The sequence below is a fragment of the Poecilia reticulata genome, chromosome 19 (genome assembly GCF_904066995.2).
Source record: "Poecilia reticulata chromosome 19, P_reticulata-male-v2, whole genome shotgun sequence".
Classification (NCBI taxonomy): domain Eukaryota; kingdom Metazoa; phylum Chordata; class Actinopteri; order Cyprinodontiformes; family Poeciliidae; genus Poecilia; species Poecilia reticulata.
In genome coordinates this window covers 15,006,967-15,029,244 of record NC_088848.1, presented here as the reverse complement: position 1 = coordinate 15,029,244, position 22,278 = coordinate 15,006,967, and the positions used below count along the sequence as shown (strand labels likewise).

General features: G+C 40.4%; 1 protein-coding gene across 2 annotated transcripts in view; it reads right to left on the bottom strand.

Annotated features, from left to right (window-relative positions):
• Positions 1–22,278, bottom strand: part of tbkbp1 (TBK1 binding protein 1) — a 57,334-nt gene that overhangs the window by 14,760 nt on the left and 20,296 nt on the right. For both annotated transcript variants that reach the window (XM_008437412.3, XM_081600202.1), the window contains exons 2-7: positions 16,570–16,831; positions 11,207–11,332; positions 9,026–9,130; positions 6,570–6,717; positions 4,002–4,204; positions 2,665–2,726 (exon numbers count right to left, since the gene is read on the bottom strand). In XM_008437412.3, the coding sequence (XP_008435634.2) occupies positions 2,665–2,726; positions 4,002–4,204; positions 6,570–6,717; positions 9,026–9,130; positions 11,207–11,332; positions 16,570–16,815 (890 nt within the window). In that variant the 5' untranslated portion in view covers positions 16,816–16,831. The remainder of the gene's footprint in view (positions 1–2,664; positions 2,727–4,001; positions 4,205–6,569; positions 6,718–9,025; positions 9,131–11,206; positions 11,333–16,569; positions 16,832–22,278) is intronic.

Sequence of the window (22,278 nt, the reverse complement as noted above, 5' to 3'; positions counted from 1 at the left end):
GCTGCTGGCACACACTAAGGGAACAAGCATGACTTCAGGATGCACAGTGGTGCACGTAATACTTCTCCCTTTATTAATTGAGAGAAATTACAAGAAAAGGAAGCTGACTTTTTTTTTTTTTAGATCTCCTGGAAGGTCTTGGGATCTCTCAGAAATCAAACCATGTTGTTTTTTTTCCCCACACTCTGCAGTCCACATTCTGAATTTTGTGGCGCGCTGTTTAGTGTAACACAGAAAGGTGTCAAACTGCTCTCACACCAAGCCACGGTTACGGGGTGACGCTTTGCGTCTTTCAAGTCGACCAAACTGTGTTCATTATACAAAGGACTGAACAGCGAATGGGTGTAGCCAGTTGTTTTAGTACTTTCAGAATTTCAGCCTCCACTGTGAAAACCCATCATTGGTCCTGCATTTCATCCACGAGGTCGAGTAAAATCCCAGAAACAAAACTGCATCAATGCAAGAGTTTCCTAACAGTTCAGTTGGCTGGTTTCAACCTACCGGTAAATAACTATTTGTGGACATTAGAAGGCTAACTTCAGATTTGCATCCTAATGATAGCATTAGCATTTTTTATTTTATTTTTTTTAGTTCAGAACGTTATAAATTATAGCCATTTCAATTTGCAAAAATATATCAAAACAGCCATTCTTAAAATTTACAACTGGCATTTTAAATATGACTGAAAAACTACAAATTCACTAAGTTGAGAATCTGTGAACAATCGGAATGCAACATTTAATCTTTGCTTTTGCTTGGATTCTCAACTCGAAGAGGGAATTCCAGCTGAACAGGCCGTGATTTATTTGAAATTGCTCTTGATTTCTGTAAATTGAGGACAGATTAGTCAGTCTCTCCGCAAAGGAATAGTTTTGAATTGGCAGAGTTGGAGGATGAGTCGGGTGGTGGGGGGGTATTTGCCAGGTGCCTACTGGCGCCTACAGCGCTGTGGCTTGTGGTTGACGAGGGTAGCTTGTTCGCGAATTAACGGTTCCATCTGAGGGAAACGAGTCCGCGAGTGCAGTTACAAGAAGCGGAGTGGAACCACTGGATGGAAATAGGCAGAAATTAACACAACAACAGCAACGATAAAATAAAATAAAATAATATTTGTAATGCTACTTTGATTATGTTGCTGTTTACAAACAACAACAACAACAACAACAACAAAAACTTTTACATACTGGAGAGGTTCTCTAAATATCACCACTAATTAACAGACACAAGACTTTACTACAAGAGTTATGTACTGTGCTAATATTCTTGACAAAACCTCCTTTTTTTAATCTGTGCAATTTATATTAAACAGACCCAATTACAAGAAAACGCTCCAGGAAAAAGTGTAGCGGCAATTCAGTGGGAGTGAGCAATATTGTTGAGTAAAACCAAAAGGTGACCAAGGTCTGGAAAAAAGTAGTAGACTTCCACCGCACACTCGACACACAGCCTCTGACTGCTGTCGCACCATTTACTTTCTGTTTGCTCCCCATCGAAACACCTCTGGGGTTTCATTGTGTGGGAGTCAGTTGCCCAACCTGCTGCGGCTTTTTTTTTTTCCTTTTTTATACCTGACACCCTGTAAACATCAGAAGTCGGGGGCAACTTTAGACGCAGATGAAGATAAGAGACCGCCCTCGCTTCCAGGAAGAAACAGAGATAAAATTTACAAATAGCGTTAAGATTTTATTCTGATGGTTAACGGTAAGAGAGAGAGGAGAAAAGAATCAACACTTTATTAGGATTTTAAAGTAAAAAAATAAATAAAAATACATTTGTGCAAAATGGACAGAAAGACTTTTTGGTTTGTGCATACACTGCCCTCTGCTGCTCAGGGTGATTATTTGCTAAATATTTGCAAAAGCGTTCTGTCAAATTCTACAAATTCTTCAGTTTGCATATTTATAGATATAAATATTATTAGTATTTATTATTTATTATTAGTATAGTATTAGTACTCTATTAGTACTTTCATGCTAATGCTAACAGATGGCTTTTTTTATTCATTATACAAACAGTCATCTCTCTTTTCATGGTTTCTGTTGAGACCCTGTTATTCGTTAAGTCTAAAACATTATTTTCTGTTAGTTGCTTTGTTGTTTCTTTTTGTTGGTCATCTTGCCTCTGTTGTGCTTTTAGTTTGATCTCTCTCTATGTTTAGTGTTTTTCAAAATCAGACTAAATAACTGGACCCAGTTGTAACACGCAGTTGGAATGTTTCGTCTTTCTTTCGTTTTCACCAAACTAAAGCAGCTCGGCAAACTTCTGACCACGAGTAAAATACTGCCTACTAATGGCTCCTCACAAACTTTATTTAGTGAAAATTAGCCAATGGCACCTTGCGCAGTACATCCACCAGGCCACAGCGTCCAAACAACATTACTCCCTCTGTTAATGCTGTTTGAACCCAGTTAGTCAGTGATTGGAGAACTTGTTTGCTTCCTAATGAGGCCCCTAGAGGCAGGCCTGAGCACATCCCAGCAGGACAGCAGAGATGAGCTTCTGCTGAAACATTTCTCAATCTTGCTCTTTTTTTTTGAGATCATTGCTCAGCCTGTATTCCTCCTTGCTAACTTAGCCACGCTCCCCGCTTCCCTTCCGTCTCCGTCTCCACATGGGCTCCCCTCCCTTCGGCCCCCTGCTAAGAGATTGTCGGTGGTCACTTACTGCTCATCTCCCACCTTCTTTATCCACTCCACATCGCACTGCTTGCACGGAGAAGTCATTTCCTGCCGAAGTAGAGCATGAAATTAGATTACCATGCAGGTTGCTGGTGGGATATTGGACAAAATCTGACAGCATAATGACAGCAGGGACAAAAACTTGCAGAATGAAGAGCACAAGCTCAAAGGCTGTTATTCCTGTGTGTTCTCAGCGTTTTACCGTCACACAGAAAAAGTGGCTGGAATTTTTCTTTGTTTTCTTTTAAACTGACAGTTTAATTTAAGCGCTGTAAAATGTATTTTCTTTAAAACACCTTCAGATTAAATATATGTCAGATTGGATAACCCAATGAGGCTCTTGTCGCTTTTTCAAAAGAAAACGTGATAAATGTGGATACACTGAGGATTGCAATTACGTTTCCATGGAACAGTCAATCTAACATCAATCTTAAATTCTGCCTTTGTTCGCCCCGTTGCCTCCAGCTTTAAACTAGAGATCAGTGGTAGCTGTCAAGTTGAGGCCCATAGCTTTCATCATCCAGCTTAGCATGTTGTTGTACCATTGAGACAGTAAGAGAAAAAAAAAAGAAAAAGGAAAAGCTTTGAGTTGTTGCCTCTCTGTTGTACTTGCTGTACAATCAGAAAAAAAAGTGGTCTCTTTGGGATATTCCAATTTAAAAATATATATCATGATTATTGTTATAAAAACAAATAACAATAGTAATATGATTTGTAGTAGTAATATATTTTTTTTTCATAATTTTACTGAGTCTTATATTTACTTTCACCGCCACACACAGGATGTTTTTTGATTTACCAGTACATTAGTTTTGGTACTAATTATAAAAATATCTTAAGAACAAGGCTATGTGTGTAAACAAAGGACAAACTAAGAAAACAAAAAAAAATTTAATTACTGCTGAGAATGTGGACAAAATGTACAAAAACTGCTGTAAAAGAAATGACCAAATACGTCATGTTTCTGTCTACAAAACGCCTCTGATGGTGTACCCAGAATCATCATTGCTTTGTAACACACATCTGGAGGGAAGTTGGTGCTGTAGAATTTATTTAAGGGTGCCAGGTCAGAGGGGGTTGAACCATGTTCCACTTGTCTTAATTATGAGCTACATTGTGTTGAAATGCCGTTAAAATCCCAATAAAATCGACTTAAGTTTGCGGCTGTGATGTGAAAAATGTGCAAAAGTTCAAAGTTCAGGAATACTGTTTCAAGGCACTGTTTTTTTTTGTTTTTTTTTCATATTTTACAGTTCAGTCCATTTCTGCCTGTGTAAATGGTCCAGACACTGTGTACCAGACTGAAAACAAAGCAACACTGACCCTCTCCCTCTGGTCATCCTGCAGCTGTCTGATCTCGTCTTTCAGCCGCTCGACCTCCGCCTTCATCTCCTCCTCCCGCTGACACGCACCCTGGGCCTCGTGCCGCGCCCCTTCCAGCTCGGCCTCCAGCCGCTGCAGCTTCAGGTCCGACAGGGTGTCCAGGCTGCGCGAGCTCTGAAGGGTCAGAGCTGGGCAATCCAACACTGGGAGAAAGGAAGCAAAAGAAATGGGAGGAAAGGGTGTAAACAATGCAGCACAAGAAAAAGACATAAACACTGAGCTTCTATTGCTTCTTTTTTTTTCTTTGTTCCCTGAGTAATGCACCGCCCCGCTGTCCGCGGTTGTACAATCGATGACTATAAAAGAGCCAAAGAGCTGACTTCTTCCAAGGGCAGCATCTTTCAGCGTGTACCTGGGTGATGTGATCTGTGTGGGCTGGCTAGTGATTCAGCTCCGCTCACACAGTCCTTGAGTTACAGAAGACATAGCAACGGCACAGCAGTATCATCTTTTATCTTTGCTCCTGCCTCCTCAATAAAATACTTGTATGTGGAGTCACAGGTGCACAGTACAAACTTAGTACTACACATATATATATTTCCATTCGTACATCACAATTTAACACACAAAAAAAAAATAAAATAAAATCTGGAAGAGAAACAGATCTGATGCAAATTTCCATGAGTTTTCTGCCAGTCTGATGCCTGAGCAGAATGAAAACTCCTCCTCATCGGGGTTTACTACGGCACAGGCATCTGTTGAGGTGGCACTGGCACATTGCTTCCACGTTTCAGCCGCCCACGTCACCGACAAGGTCACAATGCAAAGCAATTAAAGTTGACAGAGCCCCCCCCCATCCCCCCATACCCCCCTCCCTCCCTCGTCTACTTCGGCACTCCCGCAGCACGGCAGATTGAGCGGTGTTGTTGTTTCCACTGCACTGCATTTGTTTTGCAGGAATTTGTATTGTTCTCTAACAAGTCGCTTTTCTTTTACATGTTTTAGTCGCGCAGACTACCCGCAGCAGAGATCATTTGGTGGTGCAGATGGACTGAATAATACCAATTATTCAGTCCATCTGAATAATTGGTATTCAGATGGACTGAATACCAATTATTCAGTCTCACAATGCCAAATACCTTTAGAGCCAGAATGACTGAAGTTTAACTGCAAAGCTCTTTTTATCAATTACATAACTTTTTTTTTTGGGGGGGGGGGGGGGGGGGAACTTTGACGTTAAAAAAGCTGTTTTTTTTTCTTTTCTTTTTTTTTACATATTGGCAAGTTTTGCTATGTTTTGTTTTTATATTTATTTAAATTTATTTATTTATTATTTAACATTTGAGAGAAAACAGGCATTTAGCCATTGTTTATTGTAATCATGAAATGTTTCTCATCAGGATGATAAAATTTTTTCATCCTAAAACTTTTCTTTGCGACAAATTCCAGTGAATGATGTCTTAAAACCCCAACAGTTTGTCAAACTTTATTTTCTCAACTGTGGATTCCATAAGAATCAGTAAATGTCAAATTTAGAAATATGATCTAATGCAGTTTATGTGCAATTTAACAACAATTAACTAAATTTCAGAATATATTTTACTTAGAACTGTGTTTTGACTGTAGTTATATATACAGTAACACCAATACAGCTGTTTAAAAAAAAAATAAATGCAAAAATGTTGCAAATGATTTCTTAGTCACTTTTATTGTTATCACAATACATCGCAGTAAGATTTTGAGTCTATGTCGCTCATCACGGTTGGATTTGATTCAGCTGGCCTAATTTGCTTTAGTTAGTAGATTCCTAATAAGTGGCATTAATTGAACATAATATTTTCAGTTTTGTTTGTGACACACAAAGCTTCAATGGTAGGATGGAAAAAATCAGTGTTGTTTAAATATATACATAAAATCATCTTCAGATGAACGTCAAGCTAAATTTGATTTGGCAGGCCATTGTTTTTAAAAAATCATTGAACTCTGAATTGGTCAAGAAGAACTAAAATAGATGTCTGACTGAGAGGCAGCAGGCGACCGAATGGACCGAAAAGAAAGGTGTTGCTTAAGAAGTATAACAAAACGACGAGAAACGTTTGGCAGAACATGACACAGAGCCAGTCATGAAGATCCCAGATCAGACAGCTAAAAGTTTCGAGAAACGTGCAGAGGCGGAGGAAAGACTAACAGAAGGCATTACATCCCATAGACATATATACAACAATAGCAAAAGTTAATAAAAGAAAAGAAAGTGGAATGCTGAGTCACACAAACATAACAAATCCCAAAAATCTGCATACTGAAACCCAGTCATAAATCATATAAAAAGTGACAAAAAAGATTTGCAGTCTGGCAAAAAAAAAAAAAAAGTCTGCTTCTCTGCACAGATGAGCAGCCAATGAGAAGCAAACAATGCACACTCGTTGATTTATAAAAAGTTACAACAGACAAGAGGCGAGCTGTTTTCCTCCTGCCTTTGGAACGACTGCTCTTACTTTTTCCTCAATTTCTCAATTCGTCCAGTGAAACGCGTCCGCTAATTGTATCCGAGGGGACAAAGCTGCTTACTGTGTTTGTCAGGGCCGCCGTGGAGCTGCAGGTACTGCATGTCTTTGTTGTGCAGCTGGATGTTGAGCTTCTGCAGGGACTCGTCCCTCTGCCTCAGCGCAGACTCCAGGCCCAGGATTCGCTCGACATGCTTCTCCACCAGGTTCGTCTGAAATCACACGCGCGAATCACGAAAAGACAGTCCAATCTGCCGCAAGGTAAAATGCCGTCTTCATTTATGTGTGTGGCACGTGGTGCAATCCTGTGAAATTTGAATCCATTGTCAAAACACAGGAATTGGTATTAGTCTGCAAAAAATGACACTAACTGTGTCTGAATTAAAGCAATTATGCAAAAGGAGCGAGGGAGGCAAAATTTCCCACATGGTCAATTGCAAGGTAACGTGAATGCTTGATGTTTGCGGAAATCAAATTTTGCCCAAATGGGTTTTAGATGTAGAAGGCAATTCTTCACAAAGGATTGAAAACATTTCTATAAACACAACTTGTATTTATCCTGGTTACTTTTGCCAAAAGATTCAAATGTAATCGCAGCGCAGTTGTGAATAAAGAGAAAGGCTCTGAGATAGGAAGGCCTCTCAAGAAGCGATCAATCTCCACTATGCCATTAACTATGTCATTTACTGTTGTTGTTGTTTTTTTTAAAAACCTTCCTACTTTAAATTTCTAAATCTCTCCATCACTTTATAGATGTGTTAATGAGTAAGGCTAGAAGGTGAGCGAGGCGCAGTTTTCTGATGAAGTCCCATTAACGAGCCGCAGGTGACACTGCGATGGTCCCTGCCAGGTGGCAGCTCAACGTCTTTGGCACACTTCATTCCCTCATCACTCTGACAGTTTAAAGCTGCTGAAGATACTCTGTGAGATGGACTCCGCTGTCAAGTGGGATGCTTTATTGCCTCACAAGGGCACCGAGGAAAGTTCGGCCAGCCAATCTGTTGGGTTGGACAGCTCTGCCTCGTGTTGATTTGTAACCACTTAGAATAAATGAGATTCTCACGGTTTTAAGCGGTGGAGCGACACACAAAGGAAAGTCAAGTCACATGCAGCTTAATTCTTCTGGGGGAACAGGAATAATTCATTAAAACAATCGCTGAAAGAAGAATCTCTCTTGCAAAAAAAAAAAAAAATTTAGCCAGATTCTAATTTGCAGGCTCCGCAAATGCATGTTTTGTTTTGTTTTATTGTAAAAAGAAAGATACTATCGCTTAGCAGAAATTGCCTACAGTGAAAGATTTGATGATCGGCAGCATGTTTTACTGAATCCTGCGTACTTGATGTTGGACTTTGGGTCACTTTAAGACTTTGTCGGGAGGCGCTTAAGCTCCTAAAATAATAAAGAAAACCAAATTCTCTAAAAGTGTTTCATAAAAATTGACTATAAGATTAACTAACATATCCAAGTGAATTGGAGGGAGACCTTTGGGAGCATTTTAGGCCACGCCTGAAACACAGTTTTCTTTTACGACATGTTTGAAAAGTCAAGAGAAATCCGACATCAGGAGAACTGTGGAGCTGAAGCTGCCACATTCATCTGTTCAAACTGTTCAATGTAAGTACAGACATGATGGGAATGTAAAATCATCGTACAGCTCAGGAGTGAGACAATTTTTGTCCCAGATATGAATATATTTTGGTCAGAAATGTGCAGATTGACCACAGAAGAAAGACCTACTAAAGACTTTGGCTAAAGCTTGCAAAACAGCCTCACTATCCACAAAAACAAAAAATGTTGTGTCCTGCTTTACTATTATGAATCACTTTGTGTTGGTCTAGTACATTGAAATCTTTAAAAATACATCCATTGAGGCCTGTTGTTCTAATGCTCTTTGTAATTTCTTGTCTTTTTCATAACTTTTGTGTCTTTGATTCGGTTGCAGAGCTAAAAAACAAAAACAAAAAAAACAAGACTTTAAAGTTAATGTTCCCAGATGCTCCCCGTCCAATCTAACTGGAGTGAAAGATGCAATTACATCTTCATCTACAAAATATTTACTCATGGAGCGCAATACAAATTCAGGCCACACTTCGACTCCCTGATGTTCATTCTGTTGATCTCTCACAGGAAATCTCAATGAAAAACTCTGAGGTTTGTGGCTGCAGTGTAAGGGATTTCAAGGGGTATGAGCTTGAAAAATGTATTGCCACCAAGTTGCTAAAAGTAATTGAAAAAAGGCTAAAAGAAAACATGCAGAAGGTAAATCTGCATGCTAACTTCTCAAGCTTTCAGGATGCAGAAATAAGAACATTTCTGCAGCAGCAGACAGCTGGAGCCAAACTGGAAGAGCCCTTGTATTCATTCAAGTTATATTTTTACATCTAAACACATATTTCATTAACTATTTATTAATGACATCAACTCTTGCTTTCTTTTTTTTAAATCTGAAGTGTAAAACTAACACTTGATGAATAAACCATTGGAGTCTAGTGTAAAGCTATCCGAGTGTCGCTTCTGACCATCTTGTCAAGGTCCCTCTGGAGGTTGCTTTTTTCCATGTGGATCTTCTCATAGGCCTGGATCACATCCTCCAGCTGTTCCTCCCTTTCCTTTCTCTTCTGCAGCTAAAGAGAGACAGATTTAAAAAAAGAGCTGAAAAGCAGGCAGACTCACACAGACAACAAAACAAGTTGACACATTTCCTCCTTTCTTAGTTTTCAAACTTCTCCCACAAAGGAGAAAATGAAGGGAAAACTTCAATTCAGAGAGTCATCAAACGCGTCCCTAAAGAAGATGTTTCGTAACCGGGTGAAATTGGGACACCGAATATCTTAAGACGTCAGCGTGTGCAACGCGGCGCTTCCCTAATGTCACAAGCGTGTTTTTTTTTTCTTTGTTTTTTATTAAAAAGGGTGGGGGGGGGCATTTAACATCTCGGCGGCTTAGTTTTCTCACAGTGTGGCACGACGAGTGCCACAGTGAGACACAATCTTATTTGGCAGATATGAGAGCACTAGAGATTCTCCAAAGCTGAGTGAAATTAAGAGATTTTCAAAGTAGGCGAGGGAACGGAAAGAAAACATGGTCACTTCCAGGCAGCCGAGTGGGAGCGTCAATGAGGGACTGAGATAAACAGAGAGGGACACACTAATGGGGCAAGCCGAAGCCGGGACGGACGTTCAATGTGTCGACGGCAACATATGTGAGTGGAAATCTGGCGCCGGTGCATGGACGGCTTGTGGAAAGCTTCGTGAAAGAGTACGGCAGTGATTTATTGGGATTTGGTGTGACAGACCAACAAAAAAAATACTGTATAAATGTCAACTAGAAGTAAAGGCTTTCTTTAGAGGGATAAATCTAAACTGTGTGACGTTACATTGCCACCCATAAATAAAATAAATAAAACTCCCTTCAGAAGTCACCTAACTAGTAAAAATCGTACATCGTTGGTTAAGAGTCAGTAATCAGTTACATGCGGAAAGGGAAGGAAAACTGGCAGTGAACGCATCACTGCCTCAGTGACAAATGGTGGTGGCAGCATCATACTTTGGGAATGAATTTCCTCAGCAGGGACAGAAAAGCTGATCTGTTGACAAAGAGATGGATGAAACTAGACAAAGCGTAGTGCTAGAAGAAATCTGAGTTGGAGGCGTAGCTAGCATTAGCTTATTGCATAACAGCGACATATAGCCCACAAAACAACCAATTCTGACCGGAGCTCCAAACAGGTTGAAATGACTAGACTGAAAACTCATTATTTGAGAATAATGTTTTGCAAAAAAAAAAAAAAATGTTTTCTATTGCCCACAGACCTACCCTAACGTGTCTAAAAGGAAGCACAATACAGTAAGTCTCCTTTAAAACATACGAATTAAGGATAGGATGTTCACCCATCAGTGAAGCCACATGAGTGCAGCCTATGTACTGTGTGTACATTGAGACTTTCTGTGCCGTATCGGTTTGGTTCCCACAGAGCAATGCTCACAGTGCCATGTCTCATTTCATCAGTCGGACTGCCAGGTGTCAGACAACCCCATGACCTGTGGAGTCCCACGCTAATCAGCTCTGCTGCTCTTATAAACCATTTCCTCGCTCTCTAACGCTGCTCTTTTCTCTCTCTTTTTTTTTTTTTTCACCGCTGCTGCTACCAGCTTCACCACGGCCTTCCTGTGCGAGCCGCCTCTCGTTTCCCCGTGTTCTCGTTCACACAGTCGTGAGAGCACTGTAGTGGCAGCCGAGCAGAAAAAAACAAAAAAAACTCAAAGCCCCGCTCTCGAAATGCGCTCGTGCGAAGCATGTACGCGCACCAACGAGGATGTTGCCGTCACCCTCTGCTATAAACTTTTCCAAAGAGAGCCTTCTACAGAGTAATATGTAAAGCATCTCAAAGAACATCGGCCTGAAGCTTCGGTGTCGTACTTTGTTCTTAAACAGCTATCCGGTTGTATCAATTCCTCATCATTTTTGCCCAGACAGCAGCTCCGGAAGCCTAATTAGCTCTGGACATTTCTTGACCTAAATTCTACTGTAATTAAATTAGGTTTTAATGGAAGAAGGATTTCCACTGAATGAGTCCTCTAAAAAAAAAAAAAACATCTGTCTGATAAGGCTTTTTCTTTTAGCCACCGCATTAAAAAAAAAAAAAAAAAGCGACACGTGAAATTGGATTCTCTTAACCCCTCGTTTTACTGGATGTGTACCTCATGGGTCAGGACGTTGACTCGCTGGTGCAGGTTGCCATTTTCTGACTGCAGCAGCGCCGTGTCTTTGCTCTCAAAAGAGCAGTAGGAGTTGGTGTCCTCACCAAACTCACTGATCATTGGGAACTGCAGAGACAAAGACACACACGACAGCTCATTAGTGTTCATGTTCAATAAAACAACATACTGCAGCAAAGACTAGAATGCTGCTTTTCCTGCCGCGTTTCATGATTAAAAACGTGAAGTATTCATTCTGCCAACTTAAGGGTAATCGTTTGGACAGAATTTCTTGTATCTTCTTCTGACGTAGTTGGTCGACTGAAAGTCTTGTGGGGTACGTTTCCACCAGTGTCGTGTCTAGAGAGTAAATATTTATCCATTTCTTTTCGCACAATAGCTCACAAGCTCACTCAGATCGGACGGAGATTATCTGAGAGCAACAACTTTCAATCCTTACATGAGATCCTTAATTGGGTTTAGTTATAGACTTTGGCTGAGCCAGTTAGCACATGTACATGCTTTGATCTAAATCCTTCCTTTGCAGCTTTGGCTGCATGTTAAGCTGCCAGAAGATGAACCTTCATCTTCATCTTCTACTAGGATTGCTCTGTATTTAGCTCCATCCATTCTCCTATCAATTTAGGTAAATCAGCAATCTCCCGAGACAACCAAAGGACCTCAAGCTGCTTTTGCCTTCCTGTAGCTCAGAAATTAGACTGCGAACCCTTCTGTCAAAATGAGCTTTAGTATCTTCAGCTACAGCAGCGCTGGCCGGTCAATCCACTTTTGAGGATTACTACACATCTATTAGCGAGTGCAACCTGCTGTCGAGCGGCTGTTTGTTTCCATCAGGCCGCTTCTGAAAAGTCTCATTTTTGACTTAAATTAATGAAAAGTGTATGTAAGCTGAGTGAAAGCGCAACCGGGAATTATAAGCTGAAGGTTGAAGCGGATTCAATCTAAACTCTAAAGGTTTTTACTCTTACAAAACCAAACTCTGGTCGTTAGCAGAGCGCTGCGATCCAGACATGCTGGTTATATAACTCAGTGTCGTTCAACCTAAATGAACACATTTCCATTTAGAGTGCCTACTACCATAAGGGCTTTTCATTTTCTGTGTGAAGTCATTGCCTCGCTGATGCAATGTCTATTTGAGGAGAAAACAACCCTTTTCCATTTAGAAGAGCATCTCTCTTTGCTCGGTTTAACAGTAAATGGGGTAAACATGTGCAGTCGGCCCCCGAGGGCCAGAGTTTCCTGACAGCGCTGAGCTTCAGGAACTCTGAACTGGAGAGGAACCTCGCTTCAGCCCATGTTCAAAGCAGCAAGAAGTGTTCCCATCCATCACAGCAGCAGCTGCGCTCTGGAGTTTTCTGTTTGCTGCAGCTTTGTTACTAACAGGGTTGTCTGAGGCCGAGTGCGTTGGTCGAAATTATTCTCCTTGTCGAACCTGGAATAATGATTAAACATGAGAGGGAAGAAAGAACAAGCCTGTCAAGATGAGGTACACATCCATCCATCCATCCATCCATCCATCCATCCATCCATCCATCCATCCATCCATCCATCCATCCATCCATCCATCCATCCATCCATCCAGCCAGCCAGCCAGCCAGCCAGCCAGCCAGCCAGCCAGCCAGCCAGCCAGCCAGCCAGCCAGCCAGCCAGCCAGCCAGCCAGCCAGCCAGCCAGCCAGCCAGCCGTAGCACATTCAAGAAACTATGTTACCTTCAGTTGTTCTAAAAATGCTATATGTATCATTTTTATTAGAAGGAATTTTGGCTTCATAATTCAATGACTTGAAATTGGTCTTCTGTCTCTAAAAGAAACTCCTGCTGTTTCTGAAACGCCATACTGAAGCTGAGGTCGAAAGTCAGCGCTCCTCTATTAACCCTTTAACAAAGTTTTTACCAGCGCTGCACTGAAAAAAGTAGCTCATCTAATGAGCTCAGCAGATGCAAAGTTCTTCCAGGTGTTTGCTAATTGCTGCTGCTAGTCTGAAGGAGCTGCTCTGCTCCGTGAGATGGAAGAGCGGCAGCTCGGCAACTTCTGCTCCGAGGAGGATCTGTGCCTCGAAGGTGGCGTTTTCCACAGCTCAGTGGTTGCCATGGGAGATTAAAGGATTTCACAAAGAGGCAGGAAGGAATCCAGGTATGTTTTGATGAGGCAACAACATCATGACGTGACGTAAAGTCCAAAAAAGTTTATTTTACATAATACTGCCCCTTTAACTACAGTTGTTAGTATTGATGACTGTGATTTTTGTAGATTTTTGTAAGTGTATTTCTTCCTTTCCTGACTGGCTTGATTACACCAACTGGCTCCACTCTGTTGAGCTGTTATGTTCTTTCAATCTACTGCCAAGTTCCCTTTGAAAAAAAACCTGGCTTGTTTAAAAAAAATAATAAAAATCCTTCCCAACAATGACTTCCCAGATGATTTTATGTAACAAACCATCTGGAGAAGATAAATGATGAAGCCAAACTTCACATTTAGGTACATATGAGCCCAGGAATCTTATGATTTTTAATAACTGTGCCCAGTCAGTTTCACTTTAGGTATTAAGTTATTTAAATCCATTTGTAATTATAGCAGCAGCTCCTGGTAATTAATATTTGTCTGCATGGTTATATTTTGGGAACTCTCTTGTGTTCGGTTTGGAAAAGTAAAGCCTGCAACAAGATACCTGCTGTCACGTTTGGAGCACAGAACACAGAAGCATCAATGACAACACAGTAAGCGCTGCACTGATTAAACCACAGACTGATAGCAAAATCTGAGGTGGAGGTGGGCCGCAGAGCTGCTGATTGGTTTATTGGTGATTGCTGTCGACATGAGCTCAATTCATTGTTCCTTCTGCAGTCAGTCATTTGGGGGTAAAAAGTCATTTGTGTAAAAGTCACTTACTTCCTCTGTGAACTGACTGTAGCGCCACCGTGTTTAGACAGACCTTCATTCATAACATAATGTCAACATTCAATCCCAGAAACAAAAAAAAAACCAAAAACATTTTTTACAACATTTGGAGAGGAGAGGTCTCTCTTAAAAGATAACATGATGCAAGTTTTTTTTTATCAATATTTAACTAAAAATGACATGTTATTATTATTTCTCAATAATCTCAATAATAAATCTGTTTAACTATCAAAACAAAAACAGAACATTTTTACTTAAGAGACACTTTTTACATGTTTCCACTCATATTTTTTGATTATTCATTTCTGAGACAAGAAGGCTTCACTTCCATCACCACATTCTTTAACTCTAAATCTGAAAGGTATCAGTATTTCTGGGTGTGTGTACATTTAGGAATTCACATTAAAATAGTAAAACTCTCTTTTAGATTTATTTATGGTGCTGCCACTCCCTCTATCTGTGACCTCTCAGAGCCTCAGACTAATTTTACGACAAAATCTTTTAAAGCCGGTATGGAAATTGTTGCCTTCATCTTTGCAATGCACAGATATCAAATTTTCTGTAAAGCTAGATTTTTGTTTTGTTTTGGTAATTAATCAGTTTGACCTTATAAATAATTTTTATGAGCTGTTTGAAGAATAAAAAGGCTTTGTTTTTAGCTCTTCTTCATGCTGTATGCTTTTATTTGTTTTTGTTCTTTTTTAATGTTCTTGCGCAACATAAATAAATTTTACTCACTTGCTGTCATAGTATGGGTTGATTCAATGTTTGAATTAAGAAGCGATTGGTATTTACATATTCAATTACCTGCTTGAGTATCCAGGATTAATTAGTGCGTCAGTAGAGCTACTCGATTCAAAGTACAGTCTGACCTGCTTGTTCGCTGTTTGGAGATGAGACTTGTTTGTTCGATTAGACAGCAGGTGAGGCAGAAATCCTTCCAGCGATAGCTGAATTGGCATGCAGATTAAATCAGGGGAGCTTTAGGGAAACCGAGCGCAAAGGAATTATGTAGGAGGACATAAAATGAGTAAAAATGGGAAAGGCAGTTGAAAGAAAGATCTACATGGGAGGAGGGATGCGCTGCATGACACAAAAAAGGATGAAGCATGAGGGAGCAAAAGGAGATAATGATGTGAGCAGTGAGGGGGAGAGATGAATTGTTGAAATGAGGAACAAAGCAGGATTAGTAGAAGAAGAAGGGGGAAAAAAAGAGTTTTCCACTAATCATTACTCTTAGGTTTTCTGCTTATTCTAGGAATTATACAGGAGCAGACATTTCTTATTTATTTTCCTATACTTTAAGGATTTCAATATGGTCTACTGCATAGAGAATCAAAGGAAAGCCACAAAAACGTAATTACTGAAGCAAATACACCCAAACAGTCGGCTTAGTATCAGAGAATTTCAAATATGTGCAAATGAAGTTAAAGGAGGAGAGAGTCAGAACTCCTGGATGCTTTTAGCAAGCAGCTGTTCCTGCAGGCTCCAGGCTGCCAAACTGCTGTTGACTCACTCACAGGTGGCCGTTTGCTCAGGGACGGTTCCACAGAGAGGCAGGTGTTGATTCTGGTGGAGCAGGTGCAGATGTTGGCCATTTGGAGTAGAAGTTGTCGCACCTGCAAACGTTGCCTTTAGGTTGCCACCTGAACAGTTTTTTTGTTTTTTTTTTATCGACCTACAAAAGATTTGGAGTTAATTTTCTGTTTTCGGCTGCACAAAAACAACTGACGCGACTAATTTCTCACACTGCGTTACGTTACATTTCTTAATTTTATTTTGGACAATAAAAGGAATTCAAAAGCAACCAGTGTTGGTATTATTTTCACTTTAAAACATGCCAGTCCCAGAATAAGTATGAACATTTTCTGTAGTCTTTAAACCAACACTCCAGACACTGCATAAAATTCAATCAAATAAAAATTACAACCATGCAGCCAGGAGTCTCTGAGAGGATAATAAAGCAATGTAAAAGAGTTTACATTTTATTTTTTAATCAGGCTGTGTTTACAGTTTATTTTCAAAAAAGCATTTCTATCCTTTCCAATAACCAACGGAAATTTTTTTATTGGCATTACAGCAATAAATCTTCCTTTGTGCACGTTTCCAAAGCTTTTTGATCACTTATCTTTGGTTGTGAGCTCCAAGTCTTTGAGATTGGAAAGCCTCCTTGCCATCACCCTAATCTTAGCTTCCTCCACAGATTCAGCTGTCAGCCTGGACTCTGTTTTTTTTTTTTTCTTTTTGAAACACTCACCACCTTAATAAAAATGGAAAAAGTTGAGTGGCTCTCTAGCCTTGGCAGCAAATCAACAGCACAAACCAGGAGTCCTTCTATCTGACACAAACAAGGACAAAAACAGCTGTGTTGATTCGTTTTTTTTTTCTTCTTTGTTGCTGTTTGTTTGTTTAAAGCAGCCGAACGGCGGACTTGAAAATGCTTTCACCTTAATTTCGTAGATCTTCAGCTTCCTCTTGATGCTGGTGTTCTCTCGCTCCAGGCTGGCCAGTCTCGTTTTGATTTCCTGATAGGCGGAGATGAGGGTGAAGTGGGACGCGGAGTACACGTCGTCAGAAGGAAGAGCCGAGGTCCTCCACGCCATGCTGCCGCAGCCATCCTCCTTTAGGCCTCCCGTGTCGCTGCCTCCTCCTCCCAGCAGCCCGAGCTCCCCGCCGCCAAAAAGAGACTGCATCGTTCTGAGCCTCAACCTGAAAGAAAACAGTTATAGGGGTATGAATTATTTAAGTTTTGCGGTCGAGCAGAAACTATAGCGGGTAAGTGGGTATTAATTAGACTTTAAGAGTCTGGATTGTTCATTGCAGCTGCTTGGTGAGATCCTTTTGATTGCAGCCAGAGCAGCAGCAGAGAGGGATGCAGCAGCCGCGGCTGAAGAGTGTTTCAATAACTTACTTAAAGCGCTGTCAGCCTGAAGTGGGTGTGATGACATTTTCAGCTTTTGATTTTCTTTTCCCAAATATCAGAAAATCAATACAATTTTTTTTTATCACATGCCAGATAGGGAAGCGAATGAAGACATTTCCCATTTCAAATTCCTAACACTCCGCACACCTCCTTGCAATTCCTGCAACTTTCTCAATCGCGGTTGCATGAGAAACCGGAGCTCGAACCGCAGTCAATATTTTTAATCGGAATGATTCAAATACGAGTTCGGTTCACGTTCGTGTTCCATTTCACAGTGCTTCAAAACAAAAAAAGAAAATGAACTTTGACAGCCTGCCCTCCACGAGAGGCATGATGAATGAGCTGCGTGGTTAGCCGATCACGCTGCATCACATCTAGCCGGCCCTCGTGTCCCAAAGACTCTGAGCTGTCAAAAGAAATAAATGGCACCTGTAACATCACCTCCCTGTTTTAATGCAGCCACAGACGAGAAATGTGCACCGAATTCATACAGGATGTGGCAAGGGGCACTGAGATCTGTCAGCTCATGGACACAGAGGTAGTTACACAAGCTGATTTTTGATGTATATTGGAATAGATGTCATCCTGACTCCCAGCTTTGCCTTGTGAGTCAGCGGTTGCCTACTGAGCTATTTTCATCTACTCCCTTCCTCCACTGTGCTATTTTTCTTACATTTCTAAGAGTGAGGGGAATAAAACCTCGGCCAATCCACATCTCTCTTCCGCGCTGGTTTTAGGAGGATGATACAACAGCACTCCCACCCACCCAGGCTCACACACACACACACGCGCGCGCATCCACACACACACACACACACGCACACGCACACACACACACACACACACACACACACACACACACACACACACACACACACACACACACACACACACACACACACACACACACACACACAAACTCATGGCTGTGAAACACAAAGCTGACTGAAACCTAGGTGCAGGCAAAAATGCCTATGTGGTTAAACAGGCTGCAGACACACATGGTTAGTCGTAAAAGTGGTAAAATATTAAGTACTTGTACTCTTCAACAGCTTCTCATCTTGATTTTGTTGAATTTTGTTTAGGCTGAAAAATTAAGCTGTTTAATTAATTAGGCCTAATTGATCAATTATTTCCAAACTAAGTCCAGAAATGGTGTTTTCTTGTAAATATACACATGCATACATAAAAAGGTAAATAAACTCAACTTTAATAGTTCTCCAGTAAATCAGAACTATTACAATGATTAATTTTGCCAATTTGCACAGACATGCATATAAGCTTAACTGCAGACCAGCTGGGAAGTTGCAGTTCAGTCTCTTGCGCTTCGGTGTGTGGCGAAGGGAAGCCGGAGTCAAACTTGCAGTTTTCCAACCGCCAGATACCTGCTGTTGCTGCTGACCCGCGGCCAATCCATGCACAGTGACATTTTTTTTAAAAAAAGCTTATTTCTGTTGTCTGTTTGATGATTATGTGTCCATTACGCAGTTGGACGTTGCGCGACAATGAAAACAAATTTTGAGTATTGATCTTTAGCTTTGTTGCGACCTACTCAATTATAGGAACGACTGCTAATTTGACAGCTGTCCAGCATTCAATCAGTGACACTTCACAAGAAGGATAAGCCACAAAAAGTCAATGCTGCATAGTTCTTTGTCCAAATATTTTCATGAAGAGTTGAGGAAGACGCACGAGCAACATGGATCACTGTGGTTTGGACAGGATTATGAAGCAATCAGTTAAGAACTCAATATTATTGGAATTAATAGAGACACATAATAAAACTAAAACTAAATGTAAAGTAAATACTATAAATAAAGCAATTAAAACTCACTTTATAGTCAGATTTGGTATAGCTCTTAATGTTTCTGCACTGAAACCTAAACTTACTTTACAAATTTACAATTATTTTGTAAAAAGTTGCTAAGAAGAGCGCCACATATACACAAACTGGACGTGAGAATTTCAAAGAATACTGTTTGCGATTTAAGACCCTCATAAATATCAAATTAACCTAAACAATTTATATCCGCCCTGTGATTTTGTTTCATATAATGCAGAGGAAATGAGAGTTTAATGATGAAATTTGACCATAAATCTGTTTTATAATCCAGACCCCTGGCATCGCAATGTGTCTCTCAGTCTGTATGGATACCAGGACTTGGATGAGGTCCAAAAAAGCTCAGTTGGGATGCTGATTTTATCCAATTAAAGTCTGCAAAATTGCAAACACGCCACGAGGGCTGTTCAGTACAACGCACAGCAAAAGAGAGTCTTCAAACATTAGTCCATGAAAAGCACATAAGCAGGAAGGTACACAAAACAGAAGGAAGTCATGTTTTTTAAATATACGTCAGAACAAAAATATCAATCCCTTAAACATCACAAGAAAAAAAGTATACTATTAAAAATATTACTTGCATTTTACCTCACCCTTTCATTTTCAAGTGTCAACATGCAACCATTGGGTCTCTGGTTGTATGTCGAGTTGAGTATAGTTTTACACATATCGTCTACCTTAAACCTCTCCACAACTTTGACCCCGACCTGGTTTCTGTTTTCGTTATGCTTCATGATGCTGTTTGGTCAAGAACTCCTAGATTTATACAGAGATTAAATTCCACACAGTTTTTATTATTATTATTATTATTATTATTATTATTATTATTATTATTTATTTATTTATTTATTAGATTATTTCTGAAGGCAGCTGGTGCCATTGGATTTTATCCAACGGTATCAGAGTGGGGTCAAGAACAAATGTGCACCACACTTTGAAAATAAAATTGAAATCACAAGTATCCCTTTCACTTTACAATCATGTACTGCTTTGTTTTGCTCTATTACACAAAGATCCAATAAAACACATTCAATTTTGTGGTTGTTGTATGAAAAAATTTGAAAATATCACTTTTCAAAAACCCTCGCAATTTTGCGTAAATTGGTAATTTCTCACACATCGAAGCTTAAATTCTAAAAACAGCAAAAATCAGATCAATCGTGGACACTCAAATCCGAATGAAAACGAACACATCTGACTCCCTTTGCTACCATCCGTCAGCGAGGACAACATTGTGTAGGCTGATGGATGTGGCTGCATTTGCTTAACAAAAGACAAGGACAATGGAATATTCATGCTTGTGCGTCTCTAAATTAACATGCATAATTTACCCCACACAGTGCAGTTCGCACACACTCCCGTGGCTAAACTTCCTGACTGCGCGTCGCTGTTACCCCTCCCCTTACCCTCGGATTCGGAGTCAAAAACTTCCACCTGTCACAAAAGGTAGCGGGCCACCATTTGTGAGACTGAAACCGCAGCGCAGATTAATCGTTAACAGAAGATTCAGAGGGTGAAACTGGCATCTTTGTGATTGTTTATTCCTTGAACCCACACATCACACCCTTTTTTGTCATCCCTGCATGCTCTCTCTTAGTCCTTTCTTGTTTCCCTTCTCCTTCAAGACCACCCCAACCCTCCTTCTGTGATATTGTCTACAGTACTGAAAGGACTTTCTACCGCCGCTGTGCTTTGTGTAAATGGAAAGCCAAAGGAGCCTTGAACTGCGTAGGTAAACGCTGAGCAGTTAATGTGCTCGGCATTCGCAGTTCTGTGGTTTCAGTGAGGTCTCCCATGGTCACTTTGTGCGAATCGGGAAAAGCCCGACCAAGCCTGACATTTTCCTCCAACACGGCTCAGTTCTGTATCAAATGTTGTCACTGAGTTACGCAGACCAAAGGCAAGCAAGGTTTGATACAACAAACATACAGCCTTAGCTACAATGGGATAGTTTAGATCAATGCATATTCATGTCTCACAATGGTCCAGTCAAATCCAGACCTAAATCCAACTCACAGCCTGTTGAAAGACTTCAGAAGTCCTAACTCCCATGGCGGAGAAAATCACAGCAATACAGAAACTGTTTTATTTCTGCTTCTTTAACTGAGAAGAATAAAATCTATTACCATCTATTTTAATGAAATCATCTTTCTATAATTACTATTTATATATTTCTTATACACATATTTATTGACACCCCTGACATAGCTGCGTAATTTTGTTTTTTTATTACAGTAGCATGTCCTCACTGTAAGAAGATTCAGTGCAGTACAGATTGATGTAAGAAGAGGGAAGGCTAGTGAAAATCGAGTGTAAGAACTATGACTTGGCCCACATTCTGGGCTTTAATGAGTTGTGAACAGTATGCAGATCCAGGATATTGGAAAAAAACAACATCATTATCCTTTTTGGACAAGAGCAAAACGTGCGGAGAGAAACAGCTCTGCAATGCCGCTACTTTGTCCTTGCTGTGATTCTGTCATTGACGTGCACATCCTCAGCGCCTTGTGTCCACAGACACAGAAACCCGAGGAGTCGCATCGTACCTGCTGGCAGGTTAATTGGCTCCTAAGTGCCATGCCTTCCAGCCTTTGGCATTGTTTATCGTGAGAGACGGAGGAAGCAGGTGTTCTGGACTGAAGCTACGAGTTATGGGAGCATTTGGCAGAGCAGAAAGGGAACGCCACCTCTCTGCCCTGGTCTCGCCATTCACAAGCATACTGTTCGAGTCAGAGGTGCCAAATATCCAGCCTGCTGTGGGGATCGCGGGATGACACAGTGAGAGGAGGTGGACAGTGCCAGACGGAGGGAACGTATGGCATCAAAGGAGAAAAAGGATATAAGTGGGGAGAACACCAAAAATGTATAGATATATTTATATGTATATATATCTACATTATATTATATTTCCTTGCTACTACAAACAGAAAAAGACACAAAGTTCACCAGAGGAGTTGTCAAGTATCAAGTGACAACAGCACTTTAATATAATAACAACACACATAATCAAATCACTGGCTGAATAAGGCTGTTCACTGAATCCCATTGGGATTAAATGCATTAAATAAATGAGTGCACAGAAGGAGATGAGGGCATTCACAAAATTAAAAACAAAAGACTTTCACTCCTCAGAATAGGGTTTGTCTCCCTTCGGCTATCAGAGTAAGTTACCGTCTGACTTTCGCTGGCTCTTATTTGAGGTTTAGGCCTAGATTGGCCTAAACCTCAAATAAACCTAAATTTATTAAAATAAATATTAAGTGAAAACATACAGAACGTTCGTCAGCAGTTACAAGAAATGCTAAAGTGTTTTAATGCCAAAAAAGATTTCACATTGATTACAATTACATAACAAATTTTGAAAATGTTATATAATATATAGAAACATTTAGT